The sequence below is a fragment of the Thamnophis elegans genome, chromosome 2, assembly GCF_009769535.1.
Source record: "Thamnophis elegans isolate rThaEle1 chromosome 2, rThaEle1.pri, whole genome shotgun sequence".
Lineage (NCBI taxonomy): Eukaryota > Metazoa > Chordata > Lepidosauria > Squamata > Colubridae > Thamnophis > Thamnophis elegans.
This window is the reverse complement of record NC_045542.1, coordinates 65,611,232-65,632,410: the sequence shown is the minus strand read 5'-3', so window position 1 is coordinate 65,632,410 and position 21,179 is coordinate 65,611,232. Positions and strand designations below refer to the sequence as shown.

Below are 21,179 nucleotides of genomic sequence, written 5' to 3'. Positions count from 1 at the left end.
TTAGAGATGTCTTAACAGATCTTAAACAGATGGTTAGGGACACTCTTCATTTGGTTACTTGTGCTCTGGTCTTCTATCTGGAATGCTGCAGTGTGTTGTATAAGGGGTTGCCTTTGAAAAGTGTTCAGGTACAAAATGTATCCACGCAAGCAAACTTGGGCACCCAAAGAACTGCACGTGCAACACCTCTGCTATGCTACATTGATCTGCTTTGGGGCCAATTCAAGATGTTGTTATGACCTTTAAAATCCTACACAGCACAGGACCGGGCTAGCTACAAAACTGTCTTCACCCCATCATATCAGCACATCCTATCCGGTCAGGAAGGAAAGATATGTTGCAGACCCCTTAAGTTAAACAATTCTGACTAGCAGGGTCAAGGAAGAGAGCTTTCTCTGCCATTGTCCCCACTGTTTGAAACATCATCCTCTTTAAGGGTGAGGTGGCTTTTCAAAAATATCTAAAAACCTGGTTCTGCCATCTCAATTGGAGCTCAGAGGAGCAGCTGTGGGGCTGATTAGGAGAGCCCTTCTCTGCTTTTTAATTAACTTTTAATGTCAACGTTATCTTTACCTCTATTTTAATTTTTTATTTAGTTCTCACGTTTGTAACCTTTTATTTGTACCCTCCCAAGGAGGCTCTCTGTGAAGGAGAAGGGCGGTTCCTAAATGAGATCAATAAATGTTTATTATCATTCTCCTAGCATTGAGCTTTGCAGATTAGGTGGTATTTCTCAATCACCTCCTCCCGTTTTCCCAACACCAGAAAACCTAGGACTGAAAGAGAACGCTGGATTTCCGTCTCGGTTGCATATTTTGAGGGGGTTGGACGACGTGATACTGCAGCTACCCAATTCCTAACGTTGTTAATGTCGCCGAAACCGATTCCATTATAATTTATATACAGCCGCAACCATCTCAGCTCCGGGTCCGCTTCCACCAGCCTCGCGGCCGCAGCCACAACTTCAAAATTAACTGAGGAAAATCCTTGAGAGGCAAACGCGTAGCTAAGTCGTAGGTCACAGACGAGAAGGCGAAAGCTGTAAACTACTCGCCCTGAGTGGAAAGGAAACCCGCCGGGAGCCCCGCCTCGAGACTCAGCGGAGTAGAGCGCCAGGGAAGGGCGCGGTTACCTTTGCAGGAGGGGAAGGTCTGCATCACTGTAGGGTCAAGAGGTGACGGTAAGCTGCAGCTGTTCGTTGCAGCAGCCGAGTGGTTAAAAAGGCGGAAAAATGGTGCGCCTTGAATTATGCACCGCTTGTGTGGGCGCCTCCATAGAGTTTGAAAGACACGTGCGTTTCCACGAAAGTCTCGCCGGCTACTCTTACTACTACTACTACTGGTTGAATTTCACAGCCCGGAAGATGGTGAGGCGAGCTTCGCCGCAGGCCACGGCTACAGCAACATCGCTCTTGAACTCCAGCCAGCAAATTTCCGGGAGCCGCAATGTTCCCGGAAGGGTCGGGCGAGGTGGAGAATCGAAACAATATATATATTAAAAAATAGCTCTTAAGTGAAGCCGTACGGCAGGCAATTCTCTTTCCCTCCTGACCGCTTTCAATGCGACCTGCTTTTAGAGATGCTTTTCAGCAATCTTGCAACCAGCCCTCAAATGTTTCAGACCAGAAGCATTTATATATATATATTTGGGGAATGTTGGTGAAACATCTGCTGGAAAAAGCTAATTGCTTTCAGCATCACTGCTTATTTATTCTTTTACCTGGACCTTACCTTGTCAGATGTGTACAATAGCATGTCAAACCTCAAAAGATCAATTGGTTTAAACGCATTGCATGACTTTGGGCTAGTTTTGTTTTAGCCCCTGGCCGACCCAGGATAGATTCTGGAAAGACATGGTAGACGAGTTCTCTTTATGACCTTGTTGAGCCCCTGGAGTACAGGTGGGATATGAATCTAAGAAGGGGCTGGGCTTGGTGATTGCCCTTCCTGTCTTACTTAATGGCCGGCTTTGTAGTCTCAATATGTAAAAAGGGCCAGCAAAAGTAGAGTCGAATCCTCCCTAGACACTGTCTCTGGTGCTTCAAGCAGATTGAAAGCGAAACCAAATAGGGTAGATTGCTTAAAAATCCAAACCTCAGTGTCTACTCAGTTTGAGTAGAGAGACTTACTGCACACTGAATTGCACCATAAAGGTTAATCTCCACCACAATCTCTTGATTGGAGGTCATCTCAGTAATAGGCAAGTGGATAAAAGACTTACCTACATAGACATTTCAATAGCTTTTCCCAATAGCACAAAAGAGATAGTATTTTCCTCTCACAAATCATAATCCCTTTGCAATACTCATAATTGGTGTTGTGCAGTTATTACTGATAGTGGCCATATCATACTGTCACACAATATAAATATCTATATAGGAGGGTGGGGTTTAATAAATTAAAGGTCCTCGGTGTGGAGAAATACTAATTTATTATTTCAAACTTGGGTATCAATCTTTACAGGTAGTCCACAATATACAACCACAGTCAAGACCATAATTTCTATTGCTAAGCAAGGTGGATGTTAAATGAATCTGGCTTCCCCCATTGACTTTGCTTGTTGGAAGCCAGCAAGGAAGGTCGCAAATGATGATCCCATGACCCCAGCATACTGCAGCCATCTAAACACATGCCAGTTGCCCAGTGCCTGAATTATGATCATGTGACCATAGGGATGGCGTGAGAGTCATAAATTGCTTTTTTCAGTGCCATTGTAACTTGGATTACCAAACGAATAATTGTAAATTGAGCTTCCTGTGTATGAATTCAGCATTTATTTCAGTTACCCTCTACAGGTAGTGACTGCCTTGTTTAGTGACTGCAGTTACTACGGTGATGAAAAAGTAATTTTGCAATCCCTGCAGGTCTGTAAAGCAAAAAAAAAAAGATGAAATAATGTCATAATGCAGTGGTTAGAGTGCAGTACTGTAGGCTACTTCTGCTGACTGCCAACTGTCTGCAATTGGCAGTTCGATTCTCACCAGGCTTAAGGTTGACTCAGCCTTCCATCCTTCCAAGGTGGGTAAAATGAGGACCCAGATTATTGGGGGCAATATGCTGACTCTGTAAACTGCTTAGAGAGGGTTGTAAAGCATGGTAAAGCAGTATATGTCTAAGTGCTATTGCTATAAGTAGTCAGTTTCACTTAACAACCACTTAGCTTAAGAACCAAGTTGCTAGTCCCAATTGTAGTAGCCAGACAAAGACTACTTGTACTTAAATTGTAAAGAATACAGATTATTAAGTAGAAGAAGAAATGAATATGAAACTATTATGGAAACTTTTACCAGAGCAACTTTGGTTATCCCTCCAAAGTAGTAAGAGGTGGTGTTTCTGATGAAGGTTGGTACTAGTTTCCTAATACAGGGATATGCTTTATGAGCTGTTTAGTTGAAACAGTCTTCTTATTTTTGCTCCGAAACCACCTCTTTCCTCCCACTGTAAGAGACAGAAATTTCCCTAGTTTCAAAAGACAAATTAACTGATGCTTCCAAACTGAATCCAACCAAGCACTGATAGGGAATTTATGTTTTTTGTGAAGATACATTTAATGGCATTATTGAAACTTTTCTATCAGTGTAGTAATGAGGCTAAAAAATGTAGTGGGAGAAGGCAAATTTGCCACAATTTATGATTCAGTTCCACTAGCTTCAATGTTGCAAAAACAAATGTTATATAAAAGACAATCCAGATTAATATGGAGTAATTTCACAGTAATTGGATCTCTGTCTAGAGTCATAAGGTCACCTTTTTGTAGTCACTGTTCATCTAGTACAAGGATATGCATTATAAACAAGGTGTTTATTTTGTAACAAGGCAATAAAGGAGAATGAGCACCTAATTCAACAACTTTCCTGAAAAACTATTTGCACTTTATTATAATGCACACATTTACTCTCTAGTCTTAAGAGGAATTTGGTCTTAGTACTCTGCATCCAGCAGATTACATTCATTCTTATGGAAACAAGTGTTAATTTCCCCTCTGCTGCCAAAGCCACTGTAGAACTAAGACTGTGGGTCTAGAACAGGGATGTCAAACTCGATTTCGTTGAGGGCTGCATCAGGGTTGTATTTGATCTTAGAGGGCCAGGATAGGCGTGGCCAGGATGGGAATGGATAGCTTGATGTCACTCGTGTTGGGGGCACCTGTGGCGGCCCGAGTGCTATGCTAGCAAAAACAGGCTCCCGAGCTCCGTTTTCAGCTTCCACAGCCTTTTGCAACCCTCTTGCTAGTGAAAACAGAGGTCAGGAAGGCTGCACGTGGCCCTCCTGAGCTCCATTTGTGCTGGCAGAAGTACCGCGGGCTGTTCCTTCACTGTTTCCAGGATGGCCCAGCAGGCCAGATCTAAGTACTTTGCAGGCCAGATCTTGTCCCCACGCCTTGAGTTTGACATTCCTGGTCGAGAATCTAATTTGAAGGAAGGCTAGAATACCCTTCACATGCCCTACCTCTTGAATGATGAATGTTCAGCTAAAGGAATTTTTGTTTTTGCCAATATCTTCCAATATTTTGATAAACTCTATACATTTGTAGTCAAATGTATACAGTTTAAAACTCAGGCTTTATAACACAGTGCGGTCCTGGTCAGGCAACAGAGGTAGTAACAATAATAAAGGAAACTCAATGAACGAGACAGTTTTAGCATGATAGTGTCTCTTAGCACAAATTCACATAGCTACTAAGATTGGACATGTCTTGGAAAAGATCTAAAAGGCAGAAGAGGAGGCACACAGGAAGTTAAAACCCTTTCTGCTAATAAAGGCTATTCTTCAGAATTCATGTTGCAATTTCTCTGCAATTTCTGTGATCTAGATTGCACCAGGACTATCTCCATAATGGAGGACTGAAACCTGAAGTTCTGATTTTAGAGCAGGCTGTGCTGCAATTAAAAATAATTAATGCATCCATCTTTTCTGCTGATTAAAAAAAAAAAGCAAGCAACTAGTGGTCTGCCATATTTGAGCTGCAAAAAATCCAGATGACTGCTAGAATCAAGTTTTCTGCATCTTTTGCTGCTATCTAGTGGTTGTCCAGATGTGTGCAGTCCACTTCTGGTAATGTAATACAGAGGTACAGAAGGAGCAAACAAAAATTAAAACCTCATGTGATAAATGATAAACCACATGTATGCTTGAATTCCTCTCTAAGCGTCATTCTTAATCCTTCCCAATAGAGTGACTATTCCTTTTCCTTACCATGCACAACACAGTAACATGCTTCTACTCTTCTGAAACAGCAGCCTAGAAGGAATATTTGTTGCTTTCTTTAAATAAAAATTATTGCCTGCTCCAATAATTCACTTCCGGTACAAGACTACATGAGACTTGAAAAGTCTTCTTTGAGAGAGAAAAAAAGAAAGATATAAAAGTTCTGTCTCATTTTATGTAACAAATCAGACTTTCCTTTCTTAAAAATGGCAGGTTTGTTCTGATCTCCTGACCAAATGTATTTTAAAGAGATGTACTTTGGCAATCTTTCTACACAAAGTGATGGCAGAGACCTCTAAAAATGTTTTTACTCCAGGCATAACTCATAATACTAGGCACAGTATACTATTTTTTTAAAAAAAGATAATGTATTGCATTTGAGCTATTGCAATTTTTGTTTATGCTCCTCTATAACTGCATTCAAAAATTTCAGATGATCTGTAAGGAAGTAAGTCATATTAATAAAAAGTAGAATACTTCCCAATGAGGGCTGAAGAAAGGCAACTAATCATTCTGTAGTACAGGTGATCCTGATGCAGAACGAACCTAATGAAGTTATTTTAATGTGGACAATTGTAATAGATGTTGCATTTTGAAAAGAATTGTGCTTTCATTAGACACACCGCAAAGATCTTCTCCTTTCTGATTGCCTCTTTCTTCATGAATATTTAATTGCCAGAGCAATAACTCAAAACTCTATCTAGCCCTGCACAGTATATCTTCTTACTGGCAAAATGGGACAAGCACAAGTATATTGTCACTAGTGAAAGTTACAAATACTAGAGGCAAAATTGTTGATAAAACTAACAAATTAGCAAGATGTGTCTGGGCAATGGCTGACTTCTATTAAATCATAAGCCAATCTCACCGAGTTTGCACAACACACTGAACCATAAATTAACCAGCTACATTTTAGTCTACAGAGTTATACAAACCTATTCCTGCCTTACGTATTTCATTTCTTGCTCTGATGTACTTGCTGTCCATTTATAACTTTTCTCTGTTTTCTCTCTCTTCAGCTCCCTTTTTTCTCTCTAACTACAGAAGATCTATTACAAAAAAATAAACTACAATAGCTATTTTTTTTATTGTAAAGGTCTAAGTTATCTGTCCGAAAGTGTCCAAACCACTTTTTCTCCTGAGATCTGATATACTCTCTTGGCATAATGGTATACAGATCTCCAAAAAAACTGGGGTATAAAATGGAAACCAAACAATTTTGTCATCATTTCCAAATGATGGATTTGAGTTCATGTTGCTCTGAAATCCACAATGATTTTGCTGTATAATCAAGTATATCCCCTCACTTAATCAAGTATTTTGTCCTGAGAAATCCTTCTCCAGTTTAAAATATTAAATGAGCCTCTGCATGTATGGTTTTTTGGCCATTTAACTGAAAACTAGCTGTGCAGGTGTAGGTATGTAGGTTCTTACACTGTTCAAGTGTGATATAATTCTCATTAAATTACTATAATTTGGTGACAAGAATCACACGAGCAAGAATTTTTCACTTGTTGCCACTATTTTCTTGATTGTTTCTTGCAATTATTTTAATGCAATTATTTCCCAACTAGGCCTAGATGTTCATCAATACCCAAACAAATTTGTTCAGAGTATGAGAGTTAGGACTTCAAGAAGTTTTCTACCCCAGCTTCCACCATGGGATGGGCACCAAGCCTGTGAATTCCAAGAAAGGGTAAGATAATAATTTACACACATACACTAGCGGTACATATGTCTATCGTATGAACCTGGAGTTAATTCTTGAGGGGAAAAAAACCAAGAGCTTTTTGTAAATGGTTATCAAGAAAGCCCAGAATTACAGAATTGGTTCAAAATCGAGCCAAGAGAGTTTGTGCACCGTTAACTGAATACTGACAGAAAGCTGTGATGCAGAATGAGATTCACTTTTTCCTTCTGGGTTAGAATTTGAAGCAGTAAATTTCAGCAATAGTATCAGAAAGGCAACCCCCCTTTTTTCACAATATGGTTTTAAAAAATCCTTCACAATAGTATGTTAGGGCAGAGAATGGCCCTTTGACTTCAGCATCTCCAGTACTGGTGGATTCCTAATAGTTTTGCTTGTTCCAGTAGAAAGTTTGGGAATCATTGTAGACAAATAACAGTTTCATGAAGATGCAGGTTGACATAGTTATGTTGGCTGTCAATTTTTCTTTCTCCCTTTCCTTCTCTTTCCTCCCCTCCCTTTGAGCCAGCAAGTACCCAACTTTCTGCATGAATTATACTGCATTCTGCGCAATGCAGAAATATTACTGGAATTTGCCCTTCTAATCCCAGAGCAGGCATACATTGGTGAACACTACTGGTTCCACATTATGTTAGCAATGTGATTGGGTTTTTCTGGATTTCGCTTCTGGGGCTAGCAGGCAGTATTAGGAAGTGTCTTTGAGTCAATGGAGGAACAGAATTCTGCCTCACTGAGCTGGCAGTGTTGAGGAAATCGCCTTGCCCTCACTTCCGGAGCTAGCAGACACTGGAGACATAGTCAAAATCTTTGAAAGCATCCTGTTCCTTTTGGGTGAGGGGCCGTGATTCACGGGGTGGTGTCAGCACAGCTGCTTCAGCAGTAAACTCCTCATCAAAGTTGCTGATGTCTTCACGGCCCTTAATTACTGGCACAAAAGGTGGTTTGATCTTACGAGCCAGCAAAGCTTCCCAGTCAATGCTCTGTGTGCAGGGGGGAAAAAAAGTAAGAAATCTTGACTTCCTTGAGAAGATTGTTAATATTAATCAGAAAAGGAAATTATGTAACTAAACACACCATGAGTCCTTTATCTGAAGCAAGAAGAGTACACAAAATAAGCTACAAGATACTGGAAATATATGAAGCCTACAGCAATAGTTAACAATAAAAACCATCCATTTCAGAGTAAGAAGCTTTCTTTTCAAAATCCGTATCTGGTGGCCATTCATTTGAGCTGTGCTTCTTTTGAGGTACTTCATTTGAGCTATAGACTTTAGATGCAGAAACAGTGCAGGGAATCTTCCACTTCAGGAAAACTGTACACAGACAGTAAAAGTGTTTTGGGTGCAACAAGACTGCTTTTTTTAAAAATAGCATAAGCATTCACAAACTGGCATCCATGTGATCAGATACAATAGTCTATGTTTTAATGGATTAAAATTTCCTTGTCTTTAAAACAGACATAAGGGATCTGCTTTTAACACTAGCACAGAGTGACCTTCTTTAAGAAGGCACAAAGGAACACTGTCTTGGTTGCTCTGATACAGCCCTAGTGAAGGATGGTCTCAATTGATAGTTTTAGTCCAGAAGATGGTGCTTGGAAAGAATCCATAACTAACAATCAGAAGAAAGAATAGAAAAAGGAACAAAGTACTGACTCTGAAAAATGGGTGCTTCTTCACATCCTCTGCATCGCGCTCACTAGACCCCAAGCGCCTTTCTGGATTCCGACGCAGTAGCTGATGAAAAGTGAAGTTGTCAACATCAAATCAACATGGGCAGACAAAACAACTCTCATCTACCACTTTCTCCCACAAGCCCAGAACAGTGTTTTACATGACTATTGTACCCCAAACCTAATGTCACGGATGGAAACATTGCACCTAACCTATGTCCATTATGTTCAAGTCTCCCTCCCTGCATTCTCCTAATGCTGCAACCCCATTAGAAGAATCCCCTCTCCAGTTTTAGTCCTGGCAAATTTACAGCTGAAGCAAGAGGCACTCACCCGGCGCATGATTCCAATTGCCTCTGTGGAAAGAAAACGAGGGTAGCGCACTTCATCATTGACAATGCTGTCAAATACTTCTTCTTCATCATCTCCTGGGAATGGGGACTACAACATCAATTGGGACAGAATCAGATGTCAGTCTGGGTTCTTCCATCATTCTCAGAACCAATTTCCACCCATTCTCACCATTCCTAGATTTCCAGAAAAACTTGAGAAAATGGATCAGCATCTTCCAACCTGGACAGTTTCCAGACTTGAAGTCCCAGAATTGAAGCAACAGCCATGCTTCCTGGAGAACTTTGAAAGTCTGGAGACCACACACTTGGAAGTTGCCGAGATTAAGAAATACTTTGACCTGCTATATCAAGCTCCCTGTGAAGTATTTCAACCCTGTTTGTTATGCCACACATTTAAACACCCCATTTAGTTTATTTTCTCCTTAATATTTTAATGGCATACTTCAAACAGGATATAAAGTCCCATTTCCAAGCATCAAGGTTGACTCAGCCTTCCATCCTTCTGAGGGGGGTAAAATGAGGACCCAGATTATTGGGGGAAATAGGCTGATTCTGTAAACCCTTTAGAGAGGGCTGTAAAGCACTGTGAAGTGGTATATAAGTCTAAGTGCTCTTGCTCTTGCTATCTAATCCAAAAAAACATTTTTTACCCACTTGCTGTTTTCCATAATTACATAAGGGTGACTTACCTCGCCTACAAGCATCTCATAAATAAGGACCCCCAAGCCCCACCAGTCGACTGCTCTTGTGTAGGAGGTATCTGTAAGCACCTCAGGAGCCAGAAACTCTGGTGTCCCACAGAATGTGCTGGTACGGTCAGCGTAGCCCATTCCTGGCAAACAAAGGAAAGCTGTATTAAAAATATGACTTCAGCAACAATCCTCAACCAAAGTGTAGAGAAGAACAAGAATTTTGAAATCTTCATAGAAAGTTCTGAAGTAGGAACAGGATTGTCCACAGCTGGTGGAGGAGGAGAGTGAATGGCATCCAAATGGTGAGTGTACAACTGAGCAACTGAAGTCCCACCCCACCCCTAATGCATCTCACACAGGTAAAATGGTGTGGGACTTGGTCACCTGGTTACATTTGACATATAGATGTTATTGACCACAACTCCTAGAAACACCTCTGAATAGGGACTTTTTTCCAACTGCTAACTTCTATATTTTTGTATATTGTAAGACTACCACATACATGCATGGTGATTGTACAAAAAAAATCTTGGCAAAACAGATGCTTCTCTCACCTCTTTTACAGTCTCTTCTCTCCCTAACTGACAACTAAGGCATTTTTTGAAGTAGCTGCAGATCAGCTTCTGCTAATCAAGCCAGTATAATGCCAAGAGACACCTTATGTTTTCATTTTATTTAAAATATTTATGCCAACTTTTGGAGACAATTATCCCATCCCCCGAAATCACCTTCTTTGCAGAGGCCAAAATCTGCAATTTTCACAAAGCCTTCTGTGTCCAATAGTAAGTTGTCCAGCTTCAGATCCCTGAAGGATAAGAAAACTTTTAAATAAAATAACTACTGTATTTTGCAGGAATTGTTACCTACTGCCACAAATGTTACTAAGGCAAATGTTTTACACAGAAATCCTCCATTATAACCTTACATCTTTGTGGCAGAATCTAAAGACATGACTACATTTCAAAAGTCATGTTTAGGAGAAATGGTATGAACAACATTTATCCTTGCTAAGTGAAAGTAGTTACTCAAATGAAAAGAGTTGGAAATTATTATGCAAATTGTTCTTCCTTATTGACTGCTCATTAAGCAACCAAAATTATGACCACATTGAAAAAGGAGAATTAGGACTAGTCCTCATATTTGTAGCTCTCACAGTGTCCCCGGAATCATGTAATTTGGGCACTTGACAATCAGTGCATATTTACATGGTTACAGTATCCTGGAATCGTTGATGACCTTCAAAATTATCTTCCAAAAAGCAAAGTCAATAGGGAAGCTGGCAGGAAGTCTCAAGTTAAACTAACATAACATCATAGTATGATTTACTTAATGACTGCAGCTAGAACAGACATTGCAAGTTGCAGTCATATGACATTTCACTTTCCAACTCTGCCAGTAGCTATGGAATTGCTAATCCCAACTGTGGTCGGTAAATGAGGACTAGCTATAGTGTAGTAATATGATAATATGGAAGGATGAGAAAAAAACTAGGAAAGAAAGGAAATATATGGAATGGCTTTAATAGTGATGCTTACCTATATACTATCTTGTGGTCATGAAGAAACTGCAGCCCCAGGACAACACAAGCAGCATAAAACCTGAAGGTGAGAACACATTGTGAAACCACAGCAGCACAGGTAACGCCAGCTCTATTCTAGTAGCCAACAATGATTTCCATTTGTGGGAGTTATAATCTAAGGGTGAACTATAATATAATAAATAAATAGGACTGAAAACCAAGATCTAAATCTGCTCTCAATATATTGGAAGGATAGCAACATTTAAAATGGCACCCAACAAGATCCTTTCAGGAACTCTTTAGCTTCATTTTTCCATTGTAAGGTCTGTCTTCTCCTCTCTGTGGCACTTACGTTGCACGTGGCTCTGAGAAAACATCGGTGTGTATATGCATCATGAGGTCACCACCTGCTGTGTACTCCATGACAAAACAGACATGCTGGGGTGTCTGGAAACAGGCGAAAAGGTTCACTAGGAAAGGATGCCGTGCTTGGGTCACAATCTCAAAAATCCGCTTCTCACACATCAGGCTAGGAAGAAGGGGAAAACTATTATCAGGATGGGAGACAGCCATGTACAATTCCATCCTCAGCCATGTTAACTATCACTTTCATAATTGCTGTGGTGCACAACTACACATCATTCAAAAGAACAGACCTTGACAGACTTGCACATGTGAGCGGTTCTATACTATGATTATATATTTGTCTGGGCATTTACCTTTTCCGTTTCTAACTCCCAGTTAACTCACCTCTCTACTTCATCTCTTGCAACAATATCCCCTTTCTTTAAGGCCTTAATAGCAAACAGTTCTTTTGTTCGGTGTAACTCAGATAACAACACCTATATAAAAAATGAACAGAAGCAAAGTCATTAGTTAAGATATTGATCGGTGACTCGGAATAGTGGTCAGGAAATGCAAAGGAGGCTCACAGAGGGAAAAAAAATCTTTCAGCTCTGTATCAGGTTTGTTCTCAGCTTGATTGTTTTTTAGTATTCTGATTTTGATCAGGCATATAAACCTAATATACGGTTAAGTCCTACTGTAATAACTGATCTTCTGTTGGTAACACCAACAGTTATTATAAAAAAAAAGTCATCCTATTTTTCCAAGATACATATATGTTATGAAAGGGTTCACTTAACACAGATAAAATATGAGTTTAGTTATTTTAAAAAAATAAACATTCTAAAAGCATAATGGTTGTTTTGGCTATATTTAAGGCATATGTTCGTAGGCATATGACTGAACATGCTTTGGGGGGAAATAAAACACGTAAAAAGAGTTGGAAAATAAAATTTAGGAGCTTTTAAAACATATGCAAGAGAACCTACAATGGAACTGCATAAAGTATTATGCCTATTAAAGTGGAACTTAATTTCTTTTGTGCATTTGATATACAATGTTCATTAAAAGACAACAACCACAGAGCATCAGTTCTTCCACTGTGAATGTCCAGAACAAAGTATGTGATTCTGATCTAATAAGCCATTAAAAAAAAAAGTTTGAAATACTGACTCAAAGGAAGAAAATATACAGAATCAGGTGGTTTATCTAGATCATCTTTGTAGCCTAGAGAACCTCTTGAAATAATTTTCAAAAAATACGAAAGCCTCATAATACAATTCACTTCAAACTGACACTTTTATGACCTTTTCAACAAAATGGGAACGCATGTTTATGACCTTTGCAATATAAAGTGGCATGCTGACAGCTAAATCATGGTGCATAAAAATTCTCACCACTGCGACACTGGCTTCAAGCAGCACACACAAAGTGGAAGCTATTCTCACAATACCTAACCTTCCGTAAAAGGGACCTTCCTAATGCACAGGTCTCCAACCGTGGCCACTTTAAGACCTGTGGACTTCAACTCCCAAAATTTCCCGGCAATCATGGCTGGCCATAAGTCTTAAAGTTGTCAAGGTTGGAGTCCCCCGTCCCAAAGGATTGCAACCACTTGTAGATTAGCACAAGGCCGCCTCTGTAGGAAGACCACCTCTCTCATTGGATATTGTGTCTGTCAAAAGCTTCTGAAAAATGGAAAGATAAGTTGAGTGCAGGGTGACTGGATGGAAGGCATCTAAGGCAATGGCAGCTTCATGTATGCTGGTAGCCCCAGGAGCCAATTGAGGCTCCTGGACATTGCTAGGAGGGAAGCAGGTCCAGGGCTACAGCAGCTTCATATGTACCAGTAACCCTTGGAACTGATCAAGGGCTTCACATACGGCTGGGTGGAGAGCAGTCTGAAAACTTTCAGGACTGTGGTAGCTTCGCATGCACTATAGTCCTTGGAGCATCCAATGCCTCCTAGCCCATAGAAGCTTTCTGTGTGCCAACAGGCCCTGGGCCTCCCAGAGCTTCCCCCATTCCTTAAGGAACCTCCATATTCTGCTTAACAGCAGCAATTGGGTGAGATGGGGTGGTGCTTGTTGAGCGAAGCAGTCACATGAAGAGTCACTTAATGACTGCTTCACTCAAATGATAAGAGATTTTGGGCCCAACTGTGGTCTTCAGTCAAGATTTAGCTACATTGGAGTTACAAAGGAAACCTATTAAAGTTTCAAAAGACTTGGTGAAGAAGAATAAATAAAAGAAAAAGATGAAAAATCAGTATTACTTCAAGATCACTATATATATATGTGTGTATATATATATGTGTGTGTGTATATATATATATATATGTGTGTGTGTGTGTGTGTGTGTGTATACCGATATATATATATATATATATATATATATATATATATATATATACACACACACACACACACACACACATACACAGACACACACACACTTACTATAGAGTTTGAAAAATTTCAAACAGATTTATAAATTATTAGGAATGTTTTTATAGGAGCCATCCATTAAATCTTCTTAATCTAAAAAAATTATCATACAATGATAGGGGCTTTAATTGTCCTGAATGTCAGCTTTATCATATATATATATATATATATATATATATATATATGTTGAGTTGCATTTCATTATGGAACCAAATTATTATCTGGCTGTCTTTGATAGGATAGAAACGAGTGGTCCCCTTTTTAGTCAAAATTTTATTCAATTTCAAATATTAAAGTTGTAACAAAATATTAGTCATTTATGACAGAAAGAGACAGTGCTGCCAAGAATTTTTGATGAAGATCAAATTTAGTATCTAGATCCTTGAGAATCTTGAGATGGTATTAGTTGTTTGCTCTCTGTTTAGGAATTTAGTTCTTTTTGATATAATGGAAAGATTGATTAATATTTTTCTGTGTGGTCAAGATTTAGTGCTAAGTTTAAAAACTGAGCTGTTTCATTGTATACCATTCTATCTTTCTTTTACCTATTTTCTTTCTTAACAATAACATGTATTAACAATGAAAGGAACCTGGACTTCAGCATTCTACCCTGTGTTTACTCTCACTCTGCTACTAATTGATGCCTCTGCATCCACCAAGATGGAGGCAGATGTTTTGTACTTGAGAGAGATACTTGGAAAAACTGGGGGGAGGGCATGCAATACTCACTTTGCCAAAGTGCCCACGACCTAGCACAGCTACAAACAGGAAATCATCCATAGTGAGAGGTGTTTTTCTCAGATGGCTGCTACAAAAAAGAAGAGTGAGTCAGGTATGGCTCCCTACCACCAGCTCTACCATAACGTACATATATACAAATTCTTAAAGAAATAAAGTTGTTAAAGAAAGTCAATGGTTTAGAAAAATCAGCTCTGGGCATTCCCTTTTCCTATGTATATGTAACAAAACTTTTCTCAACTCTCCCAATTTGTGGACTTTAGAATCCCTTAGCCATGATGGCCATTGAAGATAATTCTGGGAACTACATCTAAGCAAGTTAAGAAGGAAGTTTGAGACAGGCATTATTCATCTACTAGGTAAATAACGTATTTCTCGGAGTATAAGACGCACCTTTTCTCTCAAAAAAGAGACTGAAAATCTGAGTGCATCTTATACACTAAATACAGTTTTTTTTTGCCTCTTGAAACCCTGCCCCCTTCACCAAAATGGTCGTGCAGAGTCTGTATGAGGCTTTCAGAGTGCTCCTGGGGGCTGGGGAGGGCAAAAATGAGCAAAAAACGGGCCATTTTTTGCTTAATTCCCTCCCCCCACAGGAGCACTCTATAAGCCTCCTAAAGGCTATGCATGCAATTTTTTTGACAAAAAATGAGCCCGTTTTTGCAAAAAAGGGCCGGTTTTTGCTCATTTTAGGGGTCCACACCCCAGGAGCATTCTACAACTCTCCTAAAGGCTAGTCATGCCTTTTTAAAAAAAAAAACAGGGCCGTTTTTGCAAAAAAAAATAAAAAAATACCCGGGCCATTTTTGGGAGGCCTGCAGAGTGCAAAAACTTTTTTTAATTTGCCTCTTCAAAATCTTGGTGCATCTTATACTCTGATGCATCTTATACTTGGTAAGTAGGATTGAAATTAGCAAAACAAATCACCCCTACTTTTTTATACAGGGACTTATCAAAATAATTGTATCTTGTACAATCACATGAAAAAAGAACTTATATGGGATAAATGCAGATGTAATTGATGGCATACCACCAGATTTAACTGACATAATTTTATCAGCAAGCACATACAAGATGTAGGTCAAGGTGAGGGAGAAAAGCAAAGAAACATCTAAAGACAAGGAAATTATCTGTGTTTTGCCTAGAGATATATTAACTCAACTCCCATTAGAATTCACTGCTTGCAAGGTGAGCTGTAAATGTTCTACCGTGATGGGAAATTAAATCATTTATTATCAAACATTTTGCTGGTGACATTTATTTCCTCAGACATCACTATATGCATTAGTGTTTTGAACCACTATGCATTGTGCACTTTTAATGAAGCAAATCCTAGGTAGAAAAATCAGTGTATCAGCAACTATGCATTTATTTGCAACACAAGCTGTTTATCATATGCTGACAGAACAAGGGGTTAGAGATATAAATGACCCATTTCAAAGGAAAGGGTAATTAATAGCAAGATAAAATAATTAAACAGTATATGATGGCAGAAAACAGGGGTGAAAGCTGTTTCCTACCTGTGAAAAGTACTTCCAGATCCTCTAGTCTCACCTCCTGAACCTAACTCCATCTGAAAGACCTCCTCCCCAGCTTGTGAAGTCTGTAAAGAAATAGAAATATAAAAAAGAAGTAACTGCTGGAAAACAGTAGCTTCACTGCTGACAAACTGAAAAGGAGACACTTACCAGTAAGACCTTCCCAGGAAGCTCAGCATCATCCTGGCCCAAATGCCCAATTTGAATTCTATCCCCATCCAAATTCAGCTTCTCGATGGCAATGTCCCTGGATGGGGGTAAATGCCAATCTTAAGAATCACATGGAAAATTACTACAGAACCTACAACCTGAGGAGAAGTTGCGTTAATTCAGGTATTTACTCCAGAACATCAGGGGGTTGAGACACTGATGGCTTTCCAAATGTTTCTGAACTACAAGCAGCTCTAGCCTTCAGGGTCAACAGTAAGAGATGTAGTAAGCTAAACATGGGAACTATAATACTGAGGAGATTTAGCAGGGCATCTTGTGGTCCAAGGAATTTTACATTAGTGCCTCAAATACAGGCAGTTCGATTGCTCAGCAGTTAAGATGCTGGGCATGTCAGTTGAAAGCTGACAGCCCTGGTTCAAGACACAAACATTGCTCAATGGGGTGAGCTCCTGTTTTGGCCTAGCTTCTGCCAATTTAACAGTTCAAAAGCATGCAAATATGAATAGATAATTAGGTACCACTTTGGTGGGAAGGAGAGAATGCTCCATGACATCATGCTGGCCACATGATCACAAAAATATCTTTGGACAACATTGGCTCAATGGTCTCTGGAACGGAGAGAGCTACCCCTTATGTTATGACTAGCAGAGTAAATCTGCAGGGATACCTTTCTTTCCTCAAATATATGGATTCAGAAATATCCAAACCTTAACTTTCTTTCAATCAGCCAATAGCAATGAAATAAAAGAAGTATAATATGAAAAAAGAAAACATGGTTTTTTAAATGCTGCAGCAGCTAAGATTTTTAACTGCTCATCCCTCACCTTCAAGTATAAGAAACACCTACCCAGAGGTATGCCTACTTTCTGAGCCAGATGTTGGAGTCATCTGCGTTGAGGGGCTATAAGTGCCTGTAGTACTGGCAGTGGGAATGATGCGTCGCAGGAGACGTACCCATGTGGCAATATCAATATTCATCTGGCGAGCACGCAAGAAAGCTTTCCCTAGGAACGAAAAAGATGAGGAAGAACAGCTGGAATTTTGCAAGTGATGGCAGGCATATACATTTAAGATTCCTTGACTGATGGGGTCTGCAGCATGCCCCTTCTGCCAGATCACTACTGTATATCCAATGTAAGCTATTATCCTTTTACGCCCAGCTCCATCCAACATGGATTAGGAAACCTGAAGGCCTCCAAATGTTATCGGACTCTAATCCTCATTAAATTCAGTCAACCTATCCCCAAAGTATAGATTATAATAAAGCTGTTATGGTAAAGGATCTTTTGTGAGAATCAGGTTAAATTAAAGATACCGAGGTACTCTTAATATTTAAAGTATGCTATGTATGTTTCTAGATACCCATGCTTGTGTATTTATCTCATAAAAGACACAGGTATTTAACAATTAATGAAATTGCTTGAAAGTTGAATGGCTTCAACTTCTGAAGCCATTTTATGAAAATGATGTGTTCAACTTATGGAATGGAATATTTAAATGCAGCAAAAAAATAGCTGAGTATGTTACTAAATTTCATTGGGGAGGCCAATAAGTTACTTTTCTGCCCAAGATCGTAGCAGGAAATGTTCCCTTGGAGGAAAAAAAAAATACTTTGGAGAAGCTCATCCTTGGCCCGATCATCCTCATCCTTCCTCATTTACACAATGAGAATAATGTGAACAATCACACATGATATGCAACAGATCTTCGACAAGAAAAATATGCGAATGTGATATTCCAGCACCTTATTTCGAATGTCATTTCTGTCTCAAAGCTAACCAAGCTGGCAATCTGTATGACCCGATCGTTCAACATTGTAGACTAAGGAAGTGCCCAAGCAGACCAAGCAAAGCTGGCTGATCAAGATTCAAACCGTGGTCTGATTCCTTACCTTGCTGCTTGGAAAAGATCTTCTTCTGTCGCTGGAGCTTGGGTATGCGCTCAATGACAGGGTTAAAAAAGATAACCTGCAGCAAGAGAATGTACTGTAAGCCAGGCAAAGGTGCAGTGCATCCTGAGATAGAGCTGCAACACTGCTGCAGTGAAAAGCAGCCTTGAGGCTCTGAGGCTGTTCAGCAAGTTTGATCGACCCAGATACAAACAGCAACCTCTGGCTGTCTGGGGCTGAGGAGCCTCCATCAAAAAGGAGGAATTCAGTCCTCCTCCTCATCCATCATCAGCATCTTAGCCATCACAGTGCAAGGCTCCCCGCCCTCAGTTCTACTGCCCCACTTTCTACAAAAGCTGAAAGGTCAAACCCCCAAAACCAAACCCATAACCAGAAATCCCAGATGTTTATTTATGAATACATTCCTACTACTCTTTAGTAGTAGAGCCAAGGTGGCGCAGTGGTTAAATGCAGCACTGCAGGCTACTGCTAGATCAGCAGGTCAGCGGTTCAAATCTCACCGGCTCAGGGTTGACTCAGCCTTCCATCCTTCCGAGGTGGGTAAAATGAGGACCCAGATTGTTGGGGGCAATATGCTGACTCTCTGTAAACCGCTTAGAGAGGCCTGAAAGGCCTATGAAGCGGTATATAAGTCTACTGCTATTGCTATTGCTATTGCTATATTTATCTTTAATACATTCAAAGTGAATCACAACCTGGCTGAATTATAAAATAAACACAGTTCCAAAAATGATTAAGGCCATAGGTTTAACAAATAAATTAGAGAAAGATTTTTAAAAAAAATCTTGGAAAAATACAAAATCTTAGCAGCATGACAGAAGAGTTCAAAGTGTGGGATCCAGCCCCATGCTAAAACCTCAAGACTTTGCAAGCAAGCACATCTAGTATGGCTTTTGGAGAGTCACAACCTCTGGATAAGAACCTCTAACCCAATTAATGAAGGACAACAAAACTAAAATATTTTCACTTCACTTAGCATCTCAAGGATAGTGTTAATTATAAGCAAATAAACTTGCAGTGTGAATTGTTTGTGATGGCAAAAAATATATTTTTCTATAAAATAAAAAAGTTTCATTAGAAACTGACCAATATTAAAAGGATGAAATATTTATCCATTACAATCCATTATTTTGTGATGATTTGAAATTTAGCATCATGTAATATGCAGGACATCAAAAAATAACAATGTTTTCCCAGACTATTCGACAATTTTGCTCAGTAATTCTACAGTTATACATTTATTTTTTAAAGCTGAGCTTTTATTACAGGGACATTTCCACTTATCTGTTCCATAAATAGTAATAAATTATACATTGAGGTATTCCACAGATAATTCAAGTTTTAGTGTAATTTAGTTCCAATCTAGAGCTAAAATATTCCATCATCATATACTGATTTGATCGCTGAAAACTGCAATATCATTTTTCAAGGACAATGAGGGAATATCTTATCCAATATTAAGCATGGGGGATGCACATAAAGAAAAAAATGAGACTGATTAAAATATGGGGGATTTTTCGCAAGTAGAAAGATGTGGGATGGGAATAACTTTGCTGATTATTTGTCCCTCTTTTTTAAAATGGCAGTTTTACAAGTAGCATATTGCAATAGGGCTCAGTATCGAAATAATTGTTTAAAAGTAATAACATTATTTCAAATCATATTTGTAAAACTGAATTTTCACAACAGGAAATAGTGCCACATCTGATCAATGACACCAGAAAGAAAGAAAGAAAGAAAGAAAGAATGAAAGAAAGAAAGAAAGAAAGAAAGAAAGAAGGAAGGAAGGAAGGAAGGAAGGAAGGAAGGAAGGAAGGAAGGAAGGTTTTGTTCTTCTTGAGTTATTGATGATAAACTGTGGGGGTCTTACTACTGACACTGGTTAAGAGTTCCCTGAAAACCATTTACTCTGTCAAAGTACTTAGAATTTTAACATTTGTGAAAAATTGCTGACTTCTGGGAATAAGGTGAATCCCTTGGAATTGGGCAGCTAATAAATTCAAATAAATAAATAAAGCTTTGTCAGTTTGTTTTCACTTGACTCTTGCTCCCTTTTCTTTGCTGATATGGCATGATGCAAACTGGCTGGGTGAACAAACTGAAGAATCTCACACCACAGTTTTTATATAAAGAATCCTTTTAACACTTGAAACAGTGCAGTATCAATAGGGGGTAAGGGATAGACTTTCTCTCCAGGCTGAATAAACTAAATAACAAATGCCTGATTCTATAATGAAGCAGCTGAGTAGAGATTGGATCCTAGGATCCATAAGACATTGCTTTCTCTTATAGTTTCATTATGCTTGGTCATTGGCCAGACTGGTGGGACTCCAATGACATCTAATAGCAATAGCAATAGCAGTTAGATTTATATACCGCTTCATAGGGCTTTCAGCCCTCTCTAAGAGGTTTACAGAGTCAGCATATCGCCCCCACAGTCTGGGTCCTCATTTCACCCACCTCGGAAGGATGGAAGGCTGAGTCAACCTTGAGCCGGTGAGATTAGAACCGCTGAACTGCAGATAACAGTCAGCTGAAGTGGCCTGCAGTACTGCAACCTAACCACTGCGCCACCTCGGCTCCTAATGGCCCACATGTCTTCCCCTCTCCACTCCCTTTGGGGGGAAAAAGTAAAACTTGTGTAATCGATTTATAGCTAAGTATGTGGTGTTGCAAATGCGTAGCACGTATGGATTAAAGTTGAAATTATCACACGCAAGAACTGGAAACCGGAAAATAAGATGCCTGAATACTTTTTCAGTAGCATGTAGATAATAATACTCCCCCTTCATTCTCTCCACAACCGTAACATGTACAGATAACACTTACTGTATATATAAAAGCCGCCATTGTTTAAATCCATTCACTGTATAAAAGTAT

The 21,179-nt window shown here is 39.4% G+C and overlaps 1 protein-coding gene across 3 annotated transcripts in view; it reads right to left on the bottom strand.

Annotated features, from left to right (window-relative positions):
- Positions 1-3,781: 3,781 nt before the first annotated feature.
- The window catches only part of PKN1 (protein kinase N1), a 90,527-nt gene continuing 73,129 nt past the window's right edge, over positions 3,782-21,179 (bottom strand). For 2 of the 3 annotated variants that reach the window (XM_032209893.1, XM_032209891.1), the window contains exons 10-22: positions 18,282-18,357; positions 17,238-17,394; positions 16,370-16,466; positions 16,202-16,284; positions 14,673-14,751; positions 11,902-11,993; positions 11,504-11,680; positions 11,168-11,230; positions 10,361-10,437; positions 9,630-9,772; positions 8,921-9,028; positions 8,571-8,651; positions 3,782-7,895 (exon numbers count right to left, since the gene is read on the bottom strand). In XM_032209893.1, coding sequence (XP_032065784.1) covers positions 7,692-7,895; positions 8,571-8,651; positions 8,921-9,028; positions 9,630-9,772; positions 10,361-10,437; positions 11,168-11,230; positions 11,504-11,680; positions 11,902-11,993; positions 14,673-14,751; positions 16,202-16,284; positions 16,370-16,466; positions 17,238-17,394; positions 18,282-18,357 — 1,437 coding nt within the window. In that variant the 3' untranslated portion in view covers positions 3,782-7,691. The remainder of the gene's footprint in view (positions 7,896-8,570; positions 8,652-8,920; positions 9,029-9,629; positions 9,773-10,360; positions 10,438-11,167; positions 11,231-11,503; positions 11,681-11,901; positions 11,994-14,672; positions 14,752-16,201; positions 16,285-16,369; positions 16,467-17,237; positions 17,395-18,281; positions 18,358-21,179) is intronic. The other variant, XM_032209892.1, reaches the window with a different exon arrangement.